This window comes from Scyliorhinus torazame, chromosome 3, assembly GCF_047496885.1.
Source record: "Scyliorhinus torazame isolate Kashiwa2021f chromosome 3, sScyTor2.1, whole genome shotgun sequence".
NCBI classification, from domain to species: Eukaryota; Metazoa; Chordata; class Chondrichthyes; order Carcharhiniformes; family Scyliorhinidae; genus Scyliorhinus; species Scyliorhinus torazame.
Window position 1 is genome coordinate 280314464 of NC_092709.1, and position 18898 is coordinate 280333361.

The 18898-nt window shown below is 45.0% G+C and overlaps 1 protein-coding gene across 1 annotated transcript in view; it reads left to right on the forward strand.

Annotated features, from left to right (window-relative positions):
• The window catches only part of LOC140409139 (complement C1q tumor necrosis factor-related protein 3-like), a 37830-nt gene extending 21201 nt beyond the window's left edge, over positions 1–16629 (forward strand). The window contains exons 5-6 of the mRNA XM_072497312.1: positions 9743–9842; positions 15454–16629. Coding sequence (XP_072353413.1) covers positions 9743–9842; positions 15454–15613 — 260 coding nt within the window. The 3' untranslated portion in view covers positions 15614–16629. The remainder of the gene's footprint in view (positions 1–9742; positions 9843–15453) is intronic.
• The last annotated feature ends 2269 nt before the right edge of the window (positions 16630–18898 follow it).

Genomic DNA, 18898 nt, shown 5'->3' on the forward strand with positions numbered 1-18898 from the left:
TAAGTCACTCACCACCCTGACTTGGAAATATATCGCTGTTCCTTCACTGTTGCTGGGTCAAAATCCGAGAAATTCCTCCCTAACAGCATTGTGTGTACCTATACCTCAGGGATTGCAATGATTGAATCTCACCTCCACCCTCTGAAGGGTATATAGGAGTGGGAAATAAATGCTAGCCTAGCCAAGACGCCCATACCTCATTAAATTTTTTTTTTAAAAGTTTGTGCAATCTCCAAACGTTTCCTGCCAAACACCTCTAAGAGTTTTAGGGAGTTGAATTCAATTTGATGAGGGAAGCGAATTGGATAATGCCCATTATTAATTCCTCTGAGTTTAGTGGGCAAGAAGTCAAACAGTGACATATCAATGAAGCCTGCCAAATGATGCCAGAATGTGTTTGTGTACATATCATAAAAAGATTGGGTGTCTTTACTTTTGAAAAAAGAAGGCTGTAGGGTGACCTAATAGAAGTCTTTAAAATTATGAAATGTTGGATAGAGTGGACACAGAGAGAAGAGTATAGCTTGAATATAGTACGGTAGCACAGTGGTTAGCACTGTTGCTTAACAGCACCAGGGACCCAGGTTCGATTCCCGGTTTGGGTCACTGCCGTGTGGATTCTGCACGTTATCCCTGTGTCTGCGTGGGTTTCCTCTGGGTGCTCCGGTTTCCTCCCACAAGTTCCGAGATGAATTGGACATTTTGAATTGTCCCTCAGTGTACCCGAACAGGCACCAGAATATGGCGACTAGGGGATTTTCACAGTAACTTCATTGCAGTGTTAATGTAAGCCTACTGTGATGCTAATAAAGATTATTATATTATTATATTATTGTAAGATAGTCACCAAGAAATCCAATCGTGATATCAGAAGAAACCTCTTCACCCAAAGAATGTTAAGAATGTGGAACTCACTACGATAGGGAGTGGTGAAGGTAAATAATGCAAGTGTAATTAAGGGGAAACTAGAAATGCATGTGAGGGAGAAGAGTATAGAGGGTTACAACAGGAGATTTAAATGAGGCTAGATGGGAGGAGAAGCGAGTGGAGCATGGGTTGAGTAGCTTGTTTCTGTGCTGTATTTCCTGTGCAATCCTCATCCTGCTGCACAGTGGGTGTGAAATGAACTTGCCTGCGTACTCTCCCACTGACCGCATCCTGTGCCTTAAGGTTCATGCCTCTGTGAATTTTTTTTTGCACCTATCTTCAGCAAATATTAATTTCTTTCATTTCCCTGCAATTTAACAGTAATATTTATGCTTTACTTTTGCCACACGATCTACATCATTTCCCATGCATTCAATGCATTCATGTTCCACTAATTACACAGTAATATTTCACACCTCATCTTCAAATTAGAAGATGTCTTTACCTACCAAACATCTTGATAACAAAGTTTCTCGATAACAAAGTTGATGGAACGAGAAGAAGCTTCCATCAAATTTTATTGAACCATTCTACTTCATAATTGCTCTGAAGTGGTTGAGTAATATGTTTGACATTTTGAATGATTACTTGCCTCATTGACCACTGGGGAAGTGTTGGAGGTTTATTATTACAGGCACCTTGCTTCTATATTCTTTGTTGCTAAGGACCTGCTTGCTTGAAAATTGTTCTGGCAGCTGTGTTACATAACCATAAATGATTCAGACGATAAAGGTTTATTTTGTTTCCTTTCCAAACAGAAGCGAGTATGGATCCTTGTTATGAAACGTTTAGCACTCCATGCTGTTTTGTCGGATGATAAGCAGATCAGCTTAAATGATCATTATTTACTTTTTAATACTAATTGAAGCTGTGAATGGCATGATGGCATTTTCATATCTAGATCATTTAACTTGACAGGTTTCATTAATAAGACATTTTTAACATTCTGTGGGGTGTGTTATGTTACAATTTGTAACCAGTGAAAAATTATTCATTTGAGAGGAGTCACTGGTGCTAAATCTTGTGCGAGCAGATGATTAGAATAACACAGAACCTTCAGTTAATTCATGAATCTGACAAACTCCATAAATACAATTTGATTAAAGTAGAGCAGCAGGTAATTTAGTGACAAAGAAACCGGAAAGAAATGAGAGAATTTATGAACATGAGAAAGGGCCATTTAGGCTGCCATTTCTGTGTATAATCTGTTCTTGCACTGACCTCATTTCACCTTCTGAAAGATTTTCTACAGTTCCATGCAAATATGAGTCAAACTAAGATCCAGAGTATCTATCTAACTGTATGTTCTGCGCAATTCACTGATGTCCAATTGCCATTCTTTGCTTAAAGCTTCCATGTTCTGCCGAACCCAAAACGTTAACTCTGTTTCTCTCTCCACAGATGTTGCCAGAGCTGCTGAGCTCTGGTTTTGTTTCAGATTTTCAGCATCCACAGTATTTTGCTTTTATTATCAAGAGCTTTAATTATTTTATCTACCTCTTTTATTTGTGTTTAGAACCCTGTTGCTTTTTAATTGATATGGATATATGCAGACCTTTTTTATGAACCCCCTGTATCTTTTGATAGCACAATACCAGGCAGAGGTAATGCTGTTTTTTCATTAGAAGCAATGTGGATCGAGAGACTGCAGAAATCTGTTAGATTTGCTTTTCTGTGTCTTTGTTGGAATGGGCATTGAAGGAGCAGGATGGAAGATGTTTCTTACATTGGTTAAGATTTTCTCATTTCATAGAGAGTGGGGGCGATTTTGTGCCTTGCACCGGATCTGCAGCGTAGGCGGGAATTCTCATGAGAATCGCTGGGGAGACGTTTCCCTGATTTTCCCTGTCCCGCGCCGGTGACATCACAAGATTCACACCTACCAAGGGTGTGAACCTTAATTAATAAATTTGTATGGATGTAAATGTTATGATAATATGAGTGACCCCCCCTTTCACTAACCAGTTTGACTAGTCGTGAGGCAGCTTGGTGGCATCTGTGGCGAGAGAAACAGTGGGATGAATTCTCCCTCTCCCCAGCTGCATGTTTCTTGGCGACGTGCTGTCACTGACAGCGGGATTCTCCAATCCCGCCGCTGGCCAATGGGATTTCCCATTGTAGTCAACGTATGCCACTGGGAAACCCACAGGCGGGAGTGTGCTGCCGGCAGAGCGGAGAATCCCACTGGCGGAGAATTCCATAAAACCATAAGACAGAGGAGCAGAACAAGGCCACTCGGCCCATCGAGTCTGCTCTGCCATTCAATCATGGCTGTTATTTTTCTCATCCTCATAACCCCTGATCCCCTTATTGATCAAGAACCTATCTATCTCTGCTTTAAAAGCTAGTTTGTTGTTCAGGTGTGGCATCAGGAAGGACTTTATGAAAGCTATTCGGAAATACTCAGCAGGTCTAACAATACCTGTGGAGATATAAACAATATTTCAGGTGAACGATCCTTTGTTCAAACTAATCGGAGCAAGTCACCAGCCTGAAACTTTGCTCTCCAAGATGCTGCCAGCTGTAAGAATTAGTTGAGAGTAGGCCACCTGAGTCCACTCTGCTGTTCAAAGAACAAAGAAAAGTACAGCACAGGAACAGGCCCTTCGGCCCTACAAGCCTGCACCGACCATACTGCCCGCCAAAACTAAAATCTTCTACACTTCCGGGGTCCATAGCCCTCTATTCCCATTCTATTCATGTATTTGTTAAGATACCCCTTAAGTCACTATCGTCCCTGCTTCCACCACCTCCTCCGGTAGCGATTTCCAGGCACCCATTACCCTCTGTGGATTGGATTGGATTTGTTTATTGTCACGTGTACCCAGGTTCAGTGAAAAGCATTTTTCTGCGAGCAGCTGAACAGGTCATTAAGCACATGGGAAGAAAAGTGAATAAAATAAAATACATAATAGGGCAACACAACATATACAATGTAACTACATAAGCACTGGCATCGGATGAAGCATACAGGGTGTAGTGTTAATGACGTCAGTCCATAAGAGGGTCATTTAGGAGTCTGGCAACAGTGGGGAAGAAGCTGTTTTTGAGTCTGTTCGTGCGTGTTCTCAGACTTCTGTATCTCCTGCTCAATGGAAGAAGTTGGAAGAGTGAGTAAGCCGGGTGGGAGGGGGTCTTTTATTAAGATGCCCGCTTTCCCCAGGCAGTGGGAGGTGTAGATGAAGCCAATGGATGGGAGGCAGGTTTGTGTGATGGACTGGGCGGTGTTCACGACTCTCTGAAGTTTCTTGCGGTCCTGGGCCGAGCAGTTGCCATACCAGGCTGTGATGCAGCCAGATAGGATGCTTTCTATGTCTTTCTATGGTGTAGAAAACTTGCCTCGTACATCTCACCTTAAACCTATGCCCCCTCGTAATTGATCCCTCTCCCATGGGAAAAAGTCTCTGACCATCCATTCTGTCTATGCGCCTCATAATTTTGTAGACCTCTATCAGGTCGTCCCTCAACCTCCTTTGTTCCAGTGATAACAAACCGGGTTTATTCAGCCTCTCCTCATAGCTAATGCCCTTTATAACACGCAACATCCTGGTAAATCTCTTCTGCACCCTCTCCAAAGCCTCCACATCCTTCTGGTAGTGTGGCGACCAGAATTGAACACTGTACTCCAAGTGTGGCCTAACTAAGGTTCTATACAGCTGCAACATGACTTGCCAATTTTTATACTCAATGCCCCGGCCAATGAAGGCAAGCATGCCGTATGCCTTCTTGACTACCTTCTCCACATGTGTTGCCCCTTTCAGTGACCTGTGGACCTGTACACCTAGATCTCTCTGACTGTCAATATTCTTGAGGGTTCTACCATTCATTGTATATTTGCTACCTGTATTAGACCTTCCAAAATGCAATACCTCACATTTGTCCGGATTAAACTTCATTTGTCATCTCTCCGCCCAAGTCTGCAAACGATCTAAATCCTGCTGTATGACAGTCCTCATCGCTATCCGCAATTCCACCAACAGGTGGGTGAACTTAAGGCATGGATCGGTACTTGGGACTACGATGTGGTGGCCATCACGGAAACTTGGATAGAAGAGGGGCAGAAATGGTTGTTGGAGGTCCCTGGTTATAGATGTTTCAATAAGATTAGGGAGGGTGGTAAAAGAGGTGGGGGGGTGGCATTATTAATTAGAGATAGTATAACAGCTGCAGAAAGGCAGTTCGAGGAGTATCACCCTATTGAGGTAGTATGGGTTGAAGTCAGAAATAGGAAAGGAGCAGTCACCTTGTTAGGAGTTTTCTATAGGCCCCCCAATAATAGCAGAGATGTGGAGGAACAGATTGGGAAACAGATTTTGGAAAGGTGCAGAAGTCATAGGGTAGTAGTCATGGGCGACTTTAACTTCCCAAATATTGAGTGGAAACTCTTCAGATCAAATAGTTTGGATGGGGTGGTGGTTGTGCAGTGTGTCCAGGAAGCTTTTCTAACACAGTATGTAGATTGTCCGACCAGAGGAGGGGCAATATTGGATTTAGTACTGGGTAATGAGCCAGGGCAAGTGATAGATTTGTTAGTGGGGGAGCATTTGGGAGATAGTGACCACAATTCTGTGACTTTCACTTTAGTAATGGAGAGGGATAGGTACGTGCAACAGGGCAAGGTTTACAATTGGGGGAAGGGTAAATACGATGTTGTCAGACAAGAATTGAAGTGCATAAGTTGGGAACATAGGCTGGCAGGGAAGGACACAAGTGAAATGTGGAACTTGTTCAAGGAACAGGTGCTACGTGTCCTTGATATGCATGTCCCTGTCAGGCAGGGAAGAGATGGTCGAGTGAGGGAACCATGGTTGACAAGAGAGGTTGAATGTCTTGTTAAGAGGAAAAAGGTGACTTATGTAAGGCTGAGGAAACAAGGTTCAGACAGGGCATTGGAGGGATACAAGATAGCCAGGAGGGAACTGAAGAAAGGGATTAGGAGAGCTAAGAGAGGGCATGAACAATCTTTGGCGGGTAGGATCAAGGAAAACCCCAAGGCCTTTTACACATATGTGAGAAATATGAGAATGACTAGAGCGAGGGTAGGTCCGATCAAGGACAGTAGCGGGAGATTGTGTATTGAGTCTGAAGAGATAGGAGAGGTCTTGAACGAATACGTTTCTTCTGTATTCACAAATGAGAGGGGCGATATTGTTGGAGAGGACAGTGTGAAACAGATTGGTAAGCTCGAGGAAATACTTGTTAGGAAGGAAGATGTGTTGGGCATTTTGAAAAACTTGAGGATAGACAAGTCCCCCGGGCCTGACGGGATATATCCAAGGATTCTATGGGAGGCAAGAGATGAAATTGCAGAGCCGTTGGCAATGATCTTTTCGTCCTCACTGTCAACAGGGGTGGTACCAGGGGATTGGAGAGTGGCGAATGTCGTGCCCCTGTTCAAAAAAGGGACTAGGGATAACCCTGGGAATTACAGGCCAGTTAGTCTTACTTCGGTGGTAGGCAAAGTAATGGAAAGGGTACTGAAGGATAGGATTTCTGAGCATCTGGAAAGACACTGCTTGATTAGGGATAGTCAGCACGGATTTGTGAGGGGTAGGTCTTGCCTTACAAATCTTATTGAATTCTTTGAGGAGGTGACCAAGCATGTGGATGAAGGTAAAGCAGTGGATGTAGTGTACATGGATTTTAGTAAGGCATTTGATAAAGTTCCCCATGGTAGGCTTATGCAGAAAGTAAGGAGGCATGGGATAGTGGGAAATTTGGCCAGTTGGATAACGAACTGGCTAACCGATAGAAGTCAGAGAGTGGTGGTGGATGGCAAATATTCAGCCTGGATCCCAGTTACCAGTGGCGTACCGCAGGGATCAGTTCTGGGTCCTCTGCTGTTTGTGATTTTCATTAATGACTTGGATGAGGGAGTTGAAGGGTGGGTCAGTAAATTTGCAGACGATACGAAGATTGGTGGAGTTGTGGATAGTAAGGAGGGCTGTTGTCGGCTGCAAAGAGACATAGATAGGATGCAGAGCTGGGCTGAGAAGTGGCAGATGGAGTTTAACCCTGAAAAGTGTGAGGTTGTCCATTTTGGAAGGACAAATATGAATGCGGAATACAGGGTTAACGGTAGAGTTCTTGGCAATGTGGGGGAGCAGAGAGATCTTGGGGTCTATGTTCATACATCTTTGAAAGTTGCCACTCAAGTGGATAGAGCTGTGAAGAAGGCCTATGGTGTGCTCGCGTTCATTAACAGAGGGATTGAATTTAAGAGCCGTGAGGTGATGATGCAGCTGTACAAAACTTTGGTAAGGCCACATTTGGAGTACTGTGTACAGTTCTGGTCGCCTCATTTTAGGAAGGATGTGGAAGCTTTGGAAAAGGTGCAAAGAAGATTTACCAGGATGTTGCCTGGAATGGAGAGTAGGTCTTACGAGGAAAGGTTGAGGGTGCTAGGCCTTTTCTCATTAGAACGGAGAAGGATGAGGGGCGACTTGATAGAGGTTTATAAGATGATCAGGGGAATAGATAGAGTAGACAGTCAGAGACTTTTTCCCCGGGTGGAACAAACCATTACAAGGGGACATAAATTTAAGGTGAAAGGTGGAAGATATAGGAGGGATATCAGAGGTAGGTTCTTTACCCAGAGAGTAGTGGGGGCATGGAATGCACTGCCTGTGGAAGTAGTTGAGTCGGAAACATTAGGGACCTTCAAGCAGCTGTTGGATAGGTACATGGATTAAGGTAAAATGATATAGTGTAGATTTATTTGTTCTCAAGGGCAGCACAGTAGCATTGTGGATAGCACAATTGCTTCACAGCTCCAGGGTCCCAGGTTCGATTCCGGCTTGGGTCACTGTCTGTGCGGAGTCTGCACGTCCTCCCCGTGTCTGCGTGGGTTTCCTCCGGGTGCTCCGGTTTCCTCCCACAGTCCAAAGATGTGCGGGTTAGGTGAATTGGCCAATGATAAATTGCCCTTAATGTCCAAATTGCCCTTGGTGTTGGGTGGAAGTGTTGAGTTTGGGCAGGGTGCTCTTTCCAAGAGCCGGTGCAGACTCAAAGGGCCGAATGGCCTCCTTCTGCACTGTAAATTCAATGTTAATCTATGATTAATCTAGGACAAAGGTTCGGCACAACATCGTGGGCCGAAGGGCCTGTTCTGTGCTGTATTTTTCTATGTTCTATGTTCTATGTTTATGTCGTCTGCAAACTTACTAATCAGACCAGTTACAGTTTCCTCCAAATCATTTATATATGCTACGAAAAGCAAAGGTCCCAGCACTGATCCCTGCGGAACACCACTGGTCACAGCCCTCCAATTAGAAAAGCACCCTTCCATTGCTACTCTCTGCCTTCTATGACCTAGCCAGCTCTGTATCAATAAAATCATCCGATTAGAATCTCAACCCCACATTTCTGCCCACTCTTGATAACCTCCCTGTTAGTTCAGTTGGCTGGTCAGCTGGTTTGTGATGCAGAACAAGGCCAACAGCACGGGTTCAATTCACCTCAGTGTTAATGTTTCCTGTCCAATATGACTCTTCTTTGCTTCTCTCTCCACACACATTCTGCACATTCGGCACATTCTGTTTTTATTTTGAATTTCTAGCATCTGCTGTATTTTTATTTGATTCTCCGAATATTATTGCTTGGATTATAAGGGCAGAACATATGTTACTATGTTGGGTTTCCTCAGAAAGCCTTAGATTTAAGAGATTATTCCAACACTACGCAGTCTTGACTTTTAGCAGAAGAGCTTTGTACAACATTTGTTCCGCGCTGGCATTAGAGCATGCGAAGGAATGGGAAGATTGGAAGGAATGACACACAGCAAAAAATACCTATTTGCATTCAATTTATTATTGTGAAGTTAACATGTTTTAATTTTCCACACAAGCATGACATTTAAATTATGGCTTTGTAACATATTTTCCAAAGCATACAGATGTTTGAAGGTTGTAATATGTAAAATGCTCACGGGGTTAACTGCTGCTGCTGTAACGAGAACCAGGAGACTCTATTAAGTATTGCATATGAACTGGAAGTTCTACATTCGATCAGCAAATTATTTTCTATGAAGTATATGAGTGCCTTAGATTTTAAACAAAAATATTCAAGGTATTGAGCTATTCTTTTATAAATTCAGGGCAATACTAAGGTAGCGATCAATACAAGAATGGCACATAATAATGAACTAAAAGTTACAGTATTGGGTTTCAAAGTCCAGATTTGTAATGGTGCCTGCCATGAGTAAGGCTTGCCCTAAGATGTTTACATGTCAAAGATTTTGCTGAAAATACAAGCTCATAACATCACAGTTTGGGAAATCAGGCATGTGGAACATCAGTGAACAGAGGAAGCAACTGAATATTCATTAACCAATCAGACAGAAGGATTGAGAAACAAAGAGTTCAAAGACTAACAAAACAATGTAAATTAAAGTGGGTGACTTTATTGACAAATTAGATGAAATGGAGGGAAAGTAAAGAGACAGAAAACAAAATTTAAAAATGTAATTTGTAAAGATGTTTTTAATATCTCTGACAACAATAATAATTGAAGGAATGATACTGAACACTTGCAGTTGTTAGGTTTTTAAAGACGAAAGTTAATTGATGGTAGTTAACACTTGCCACATTGCTAAAATGCCCCTACAGTTAACAGGGTGAGACTTACCTTTATATTCAGTTTATATGGACCACACAAATTCTGCAATTTCATTGATAAAACAATTAAAGATGGCTGGACCGAGGACTCCACCCTAATTGCTACAAATGCATCTTTCTGAAATGACCAAAAAAACGTAATGAATTATAATTGGCAAGGATATCAACAATGCAAATTAATTTGTTTTATTTTATTACAGGTGTTTATTTCTTTATTTTCAACATGATGAAGCATGAAGATGTAGAAGAAACCTCTGTCTTCCTAATGCACAATGGAAATGCAATCATAAGCATGTATAGGTATGAACCAAAATTCAAAACTCTAGTGAATCTTAGCACTTTAATTTTAAAGTCAAGGTTTAGAGGTTTCCCATACAGTCTGCGGACTTCCGATGAGATGTTAATGGTATACAACTCAACTCTGCTCTATTCCCAAAATCTGTGGTCGCCACTAAGCTGGTACATGGAAAATAATGCACAGAACAATATTTGATAAGAAGGAAGCATATTTGTGCATTGAGTATCATAGCATTGGCCTCTTTCATTAATAGGATCAAAAACTAAGTTCAGTTCCAGAAAATCACTCATCTCATTTTGATACATGACACCTCATATTTGTTCAGTAAATGGCTAATCTATTCAACTCCAATGCAAGTATCTTGGGTGTTAAGAACCCCACCGATGTTACCTGCAAGAGCATCTCATAAGCCCGAAGGATAACTTGCAACATTGGTTCATAGTGATCTATTTTCCTTCGGAATATTGTGAAGAGCTACATACAGCCCAGTGAGGAACCAGCCCAGCCACTGTGTAAATAATTAATAAAGAATATTTTGCAAAGTAAAAGAAAAAACACATGATAAAAGAGTAATATGCACTATGACACTTAAGTATATGAATAACTAAACACACTGTATTTTCTGAAATTACCTCTTGTTCCAGGAATATACTCATGTTCCCTGAACTCACTTGAGACACCCCTTTTCCCCAGTAACTCTGTCGGTCAAATCCAGTTAATAGTTACCACACAATACCGCTTAGGTGACCAAGTCTGGGAAAACGTCTCCTCTGCGTCTTTTCAAGAAACATATATGCAAACTCCCGTGTATCCAAATGTAAGCTGGAACAGGCCTTCATGGCTCGGATCACAGTTGGAATTGGCCTGTCTGGCTGTTGGATGGAGAACTAGCCTCTCTCCCCAATGAGACTGCTGGCAGTTGCACTGTTCAATCTCTTTGATATTCCCCTTTGTGGATTCTTCTGTCTACCTCGCTCAAATTCCTTACGTTTAGAAGTTACCATTTGTACAGCCCCACTGATCTCTGGTAAATAATGTTTCTGGTATGGCCATTCACACCTCAATGTCTCTAGACTCCTGCTAATCTTGTTACTTTTCTGTTATTTTAGTTTAATCTTAAATTCACTGTGAATCTTGTTAACTTCCATCGTACCTGACGTCTGGTGTTTTTTTTCTTGTATCTACATTTGAGTGGCTGTGCATCTTGAATTTTTTTTTTCCCTGTCATATTTTGTAAAGTATTTTTGTTTTATTCCAATTCATGTAGCGATCGCATGGAGGTAAATTATCAAGACAAAATGCAGTTGTCACATAAGGATTAATATTTAGAAAGCTGTACCTTGGTCTACTTCACATTAACGTTTACCACACTAGATGCTTCTGTTTTCTACTTTCTATCTTCTGATAGTCAATCTTGTTGCAACTGTAAATCTCTCAATGCTTCTATTCAGATTAACATTTATTGTTTGATAAATCCCTTTGGGGGTTTAAAGTTGTAATGGTGCAATTTCTCAGACTTTGTTAGAAACACAAAATATACCAGTCCCCCAATCCCCTACATGTCTTCTAGATGACTTCTTCCTAAGAGTGGACCTCACTCCCTGAGGTGATTATTCACTCTCAGTCCCAATTGGACCCCAAGCCAAGTGACCCTCTTCTGATGTGTTGTCCTTAAAGGGACAATCCCCACAAATCACCATATCCCTCCCCTTTAACTCCTTTATGCAATCTTCAATAACTAAGTTACTCAGTCCTGAATTCTAACATTATGCACATGAGGTCGACAATTATAAATCGGGTCTTTGAGGGTTTTTTCTAATCCTTGTAAAGTGGTGTAATTCTGTAGTCTGAGATGCTTCCACCGGACCAACATTAACAGGAACTTCAGTAACAGGTACCCCCTTCTGGCACGGGCAGTTCATTACTACTTGCTCCCTGACCCGATGTCAGGATAAGATTATTGAATCTCGCGAGAGCCCTTCATCGAGAATCGGGAACATCTCACAAGATTCTATGGAATTTTGTGGTGCTTTGCAACCTGAATCTCACTCTCGCTGGGCGAGATCCGAGAGTGCATATTTAAATGAGTCATTAGGCTCATTTAAATATGCCCTCGCACAATTCACCCGGGGCCCGGGATTCACCGGCATCGTGAGCATTCAACCAGGTGCAGTTCAATACTGGTTCGTTAAGTTGCAAACCAGTTATGATGCACCACAGGGTGTCTCACTGGGGAGTTGAGGCCCCCGGGTGTTCAAAAACTGGGCAGGGTGGTACCCTGGCACTTCCCTTGCACTTGGGCACCTTGGCACTGCCAGCATGCTTGGGAGGCACTGTTAGGCTGGCAGGAACACTTCCAGCGTTCCAGGCTGGCAATGCCAATGTGTGCTAAGTTTCATGTATCGGAGATTGAGACTGGGGTGGCTTTGCCCAAAAGAGGTGGGGTGAAGGGGTTCGAAGACCCTGGAAAAGGTAGGTTGGGTGAAGTGGGGATCCTGAAGCCGCAGTTGGGATCCAGGGAGGGGGGGGGTGGGGTCAAAAGATTGGAGCTGCCTTCAAAAATGGCGCCCCGCTGAGCAAGTAGTCTTCCTGCACTGATGAGCTGAGCTTGCAGTGCAGGAAATGATTTAAAGAGCGGCCTCAATGGGGTCTTCCTTGACGAGGCCAAAAGAAAGTTGGGCGGGATTCTCTGATCGGCAATGCCAAAATCGCGTTCGGCGATTGGCCGGAGATTGCACTTTTATGCCAGAATTGGGGCCGGAGCCGTTTTCCCGATGCTCCTTCCCCTCAAAAATGGCGGACTCGAGGCGTACGCTGCACGCTATTGGAATGCCTCAGGATGTCAACTGAGGCCCTTCCCGAAGCTCTGTCCCAGATGGGCCGACTTCCCGATGGCGTGGGACACTTGTGCTCTCACTATTCGTTACCTTGGCATGGCAGCTGCGGACTGTGTCCAGTGCCGCCACAGTCGGGGGGGGGAGCCGTTATGATGGCAGGGGGGGGGGGGTTCGACGGGGACTGGGGGATTGGTGGGGGGTGGTGCAGACTTCGTGAGGGAGGTTACAGGGGGGCAGGTTTTGGCAGGCCGGGTCCGTGCACGGCCGGCACCATGTTGTACGGTGCGGCCTCCACTGGCCGCCGTTGTGCACATGCGCAGCCACGGATCCGCCTATTCTGCGTCAGTATTGGCAGGTAAAGCCGGGGGCTTTGCGCGACGCGGCTGTGCGCCCCCTGCTGGGCGGAGCATCAGTGCGGGGGCGGCGCCGATTTTTGGGTTGTTAGACCAGTCGGATCCTGCAGACAGTCGCAGAATCGGAGAATCCAGCCCCAGGTCTTTAGTGCCCATAAACATTCCCCCTAAACCCACCGTTCTGCGGGCAATAACTTGAGTCCACTGAACCACGACCAGAATCAGGGGCGAGATTCTCCGACCCCCCGCCAGGTCGGAGAATCACCGGGGGCTGGCGTAAATCCCGCCCCCGCCGGTTGCCGAATTCTCCGGCACCGGACATTTGGCGGGGTTGGGAATCGCGCCGCGCCGGTTGGCCGGGCCCCCCCCCCCCGCGATTCTCCAGCCCAGATGGGCCGAAGTCCCGCCGCTAAAATGCCTGTCCCGCCGGCGTAGATTAAACCACCTACCTTACTGGCGGGACAAGGCAGCGCGGGCGGGCTCCAGGGTCCTGGGGGGACGCGGGGCGATCTGGCCCCAGGGGGTGCCCCCACGGTGGCCTGGCCCACGATCGCGGCCCACTGATCCGTGGGCGGGCCTGTGCCGTGGGGGCACTCTTTCCCTTCTGCCTCCGCCACAGTCTCCACCATGGCGGAGGCAGAAGAGACTCCCTCCAATGCGCATGCGCGGGAATGCCGTCGGCGGCCGCTAACGCTCCCGCGCATGCGCCGCCCGGAGATGTCATTTACGTGCCAGCTGGCGGGGCACCAAAGGCCTTTTCCGCCAGCTGGCGGGGCCGAAATTTGTCCGGCGCCGACCTAGCCCCTTAAGGTTGGGGCTCGGCCCCCAAAGATGCGGAGCATTCCGCACCTTTGGGGCGGCGCGATGCCCGACTGATTTGCGCCGTTTTGGGCGCCAGTCGGCGGACATCGCGCCGTATCCGGAGAATTTCGCCCGTTTCTTTTTCTGTCTGAATTGCTGCTTCTATTTGTCAATTTCCATGTTTTTTTTACCTATTCAGTTAAGTTCTCATTGTTAAGCTTCCTTCTGAGGTCATGAAAGTTGCTACAATGGGCGCGATTCTCCATTCCCTCGCCGGTGGGGAGATTCGCCTGGGCCGCCAAAATTTCCGGGGACGCCGGTCCAACGTCCTCCCGCGATTCTCCCAAGCGGCGGGAACAGCCCGGTCGAGTTTCGCGGGCCGCAGGCCGGAGAATCGCCGGAGACACCCAAAATGGCGATTGTCCAGCACCCCCGCCATTCTGAGGCCCGGATGGGCCGAGCGGCCAGGCCAAAACGGCGGGTTCCCCCCGGCGCCGTCCACACCTGGTCGCTGCAGTCGTGGGTGGTGCGTGAACGCTGGGGGGGGCGGCCTGTGGGGGGGCGAGGGGGGATCCTGCACCGGGCTTCACCTGGAATGTGGGGTGGTCCGCGATCGGTGCCCACCGATCGTTGGGCCGTCCTCTCTGAAGGAGGACCTCCTTCCTTCCGCGGCGCCGCAAGATCCGTCCCGCATCTTCTTGCGGGGCAGACTTAGAGAGGACGGCAACCACGCATGCGCGGGTTGGCGCCGGCCAACCCGCGCATGCGCGGATGACGCCCGTTATGCGGCGCCGGCCGCGTCATCTATGCGGTGCCGCTTTTACACGGGCGACAAGGCCTGGCGCGTGTAGATGACGCGGCCCCGATCCTGGCCCATTGTCAGGGCCTGAATCGGTCTGGACCGGGGCCGTTCCGCGCCGTCGTGAACCTCGACGGCGTTCACGACGGCGCGGCCACTTCGCCGTGGGAGTGGAGAATCCCGCCCAATGTGTATTGGGTGGGATTGTCCAGACTCCCAGCCACACATTTCTCAGCAGCGGGAGGCGGTTCACCATTCGCTAACGGCGGGATTCTCTGCTCCCACCGCTGTCAATGGGGTTTCCCATTGAAGCCAACACACGCCGCTGGGAAATGCAGCGGGGGTGTACTGCCAGCAGGGTCAGAGAATCCCACCGCACAAACGGCTGCAGATTCCCGGCCATTATTTTTTCTTATAATGTAAACAGTTCTCTCCACCCAAATACTGTCTCAAAATAATTCATCCTGGATCTCTCTGTTCTTCCATCATTTTCTCTCCAAAGTCCTCATATCTGTTGCCATGTCATCAAAGTCACAAATGACACCGGCTGTGATTGTGCCTCTGGTGCTCTATCATCCCGAATGCTTCCCAGCCTCTCAGCAATCTTTGACATGAAATGTCAAATGTCCCAAGTTCTAGGGCTGTGTTTTAGTATCTCATCCAAACTAGTTTCCCCATTTGTGCTAATATCCTGTACATCTTTAAATCAATTAATATTTATAATTATTTTTCTGTTTTGTCATTTTAACAAATGGTATGGATGATTGAGACCACCTCGTGAGAAAAATATCACATGTTTGATTTTTTTTTTGTCCCCTTACAGTTCTGAATCCAAGGGCAAACATGATACTTCAGGGAACAGTGGAGTGCTTAAGCTTGAAACAGGAGATGAAGTTTGGCTGCGGATGGGAAACGGAGCTTTGCATGGCGACCACCAAAGATACTGTACATTTTCTGGCTTTCTCCTTTTTGAGGATAACTAAGAACCTTGATTATTAATGTTGTCTCTTAATAATATTACATGCACCATAATGAGAATATAATTAAACATTCTGATCAAATTAACCCTCCATCCCATGGGCTTTTCAGAGTAATGAGAGAAGATTCATGAAAACATAAAAAGCCCATTTCTTCCTTCTGAGTTTGCGTTTGCACCAATGTTTTCAAGTATTTTCATTATAATCCTGCCCTCCTCCATCCTTATCTCTGATTACTGGTACTAGAAAAGGTATATTTGGTCCATGCATAAATTTCACTCTGGTCAAAATGAGGGCACACTGACATTTCTTGCATCACTACTCAAAATTTCCCCTCATGAAGGAGACAAAAGACAGCCTAAAAGCAGATGCACAGTTTAGATGCGTGCGCAAGAAGCCACTCTCATGTGTACATTATGGACTCGGGTGCAAAAATAGCCAATAGCCCAGTCGGTTAGTTGCCCTGCTCGTCCTAGTGTTTTGTAACATTGAAGGTGGACAAAACCTGGGAGAAACACATGAATATTCTTTGACTGCCATCTGCTCTAAGTCTCCGTGCATAGCTCACCACGGTGGTGCAAGAGTGTGTGGCATAACAAATTTGCATATGAACTTTGGCTCCTAGCGACAAACAAGGTTATAATTTTGGGCACGGTCACAAGTTGGATATGTCCATACACAAATCTATTTCTGTGCTGTCTAAGAAGTGAAAAGTTGAGCCCTACAGTAATTAATCATTAAAAATACACACGTTAGCAATAACACAGCTAAATACATGGCGTTAAAACATTTAATTCCAGTAGAAATTTTAAGTAACGTTAAATGTTTTAGTAAATTCAGACACTTTATGGCAAGTCTGTATCTATAAAGATGATAATTTCAGGAATACATTTTTTTAAATTGGAAACGTATTATTACATTTTAATTGACATGTGGAAAGCAGACATGAGAATAAAGGTCCAGGGTGAACATCTTTTGTGATTGAGATTGTACAATGCCAGCAAATAAATCTATATACATAATGTCATTGATCCTTGACTTACTATGAGTGGTTATACTGATATGTTAGTTGGTGTGTTTTTTTTATTGTATATCTGATCACATTTTATTTTGGCCTAACTTTGTTTTCTTGCATCTTAAATACCTCAGTATAACCTGGTGACCCTTTGCAGCCTTGGGACGGGATTCACCATTGTGAGTCCGCCTCGCTACCATTACCAGCTAGGATGGAGAATTTGATGCTGAGCCATCTCCATTCACTGCAGCAGGTACAGAGAATCAATGTATTGAGGGCAAATTCTTGGCTGCCATGCCAGAGCAATACTGAGGGATTGTTGCACTGTCAGAGTTGGCGGCTTTCAGATGAGACCTTAAAATGGAGACTGTGGTGATGTGCATCAATGTAAATGCATGTAGGCTAGCTAGACACTAGAGGGAGCACAAGAGACATCACACACTCAACCAATAGATCAGTTAGATAGGACATGACCAATGGACATTCACGATACACACAGAGGTGACATCACCACAAGAGGGCATTACACCAACCTATATTTAAAGGACACCACACACATGATCTGCCTCTTTCCAGTGGAGACAGTCAGTGAGTACAGACACAGGGTTGATTCAATATTACACCCACCACGTGGATTGCCGCAACTGGTTAGTCAGTCTGGGTAGCTATAGTAGGATTAGCAGTAGTGTCGAACCTGAGTAATAGAAGTGTAAATAGTTGAATAAACGCGTTGAAGTTATCTCCACGTCTGAACCTTCCTTTGTCAAGTGCACCACAAAAAAGCCGCTTATGTTACACCGAGAACATAACAAATCAGAGACCTGCTGGGCCAGGATTTTATGGCCTCTCTTGGCAGGCGATTTTTACAGACCGACCGAGCTGAACGGAGATTTACAAGGCTCGCCACAACCGCCGGGAGGACACATTCCATTTTGAGACCACAAAATCCTGGCTATGATCTTCAACCGCCAGTAGACCTAAGAGAAGTTTTGAATACTTGGAAGGAGAGCAAGGAACTTCTTCCCGCTGGCCTTGTCGATTATAATTCTTCAGCCAACATCACTAAAACCTAGTCATTATATGGTGTGGTTTGAGAGAGCTTGCTGTGAGAAAATTTGCTGCCACATTTCCTTAATGATTACATTTCAAAATTCTATTATTGGCTGTAAAGTGCAGTGGGTCATCCAGAGGTCATGAACTATGTTATACTAATGCAGTAGAGAAACTAAGGTAATCTTTTCCAGCCCCGTCCACCACCGAGATCTTCTGGTCCCGTCAGAAGTCAATGGATTTTTGGCTAACCCACCACATCCTCTGCAACGGATTTGCCATGGTGCGGCCAGAAAATCCCAGGCAAATAATAATAATCGGATATTGTCACAAGTAGGCTTCAATGAAGTTCCTGTGAAAATCCCCTAGTCACCACATTCCATTCGGCGAGGCCAGTAAGGGAATTGAACCCGTGCTGCTGGCCTTGTTCTGCATTACAAGCCAGCTGTTTAGCCAACTGTGCTAAACCAGCCCCTGGCCTTTGACCTGTGAATGAATAAATAAAATTCCATTGTTATAGAATTCTGGTTGGAGTCATTAAAATGCAGATTGTTGTTGCATTTTATGTTTCAGCCCATTCTGCTGATAAATAGGAAGTAGCCATATTCTCCTCTGACCAGTCCACTGGTAATTGAATACGTGGTGTTCTGTAATTTTGAATCTTATTTTTGGGTTTAAATTTCTTGATTTGTCCACAAAAACCCAAGAGCCAATAACCTTTACCAGAGATTTTAGACAAACACATTTTTCTTTCCTTTAGGGATTCCCTCATTATTGAGGTTATTTCTATAAAGAAAAATTTAACAAACCCATTTAAACAGTGAGAGGTGATCTTCGCTCAGATGATCAAGATGTAGAATTAGTTTGGGTGGAGCTAAGAAACAGTAAGGGGCAGCAAATGTTGTTAGGAGTTATTTATAGGCCATTAAACGCTTGTAGTAATGTAGGACACAAGGAATAGAGGGTAGGGATCAATGGGTCTCATTCAGATCGGTAAACTGTAACTAATAAGAGTGCCGCAGGGATCAGTGTTGGTTCTTCAACTTTTTACAGTATACATCAATGATTTGGATGAAGCGACCAGATGTTTAGTAGCTAAACCTTCCAATAACAGCAAGGTAGGGAGGAAAGTAAGTTGTCACAGGCGGCAGAGAATCCGCAGAGGGATATTGACAAGTTATGTGAAGCGAGTGGGACTATTTATGGGAGGTGCTGGGACGGTTTGG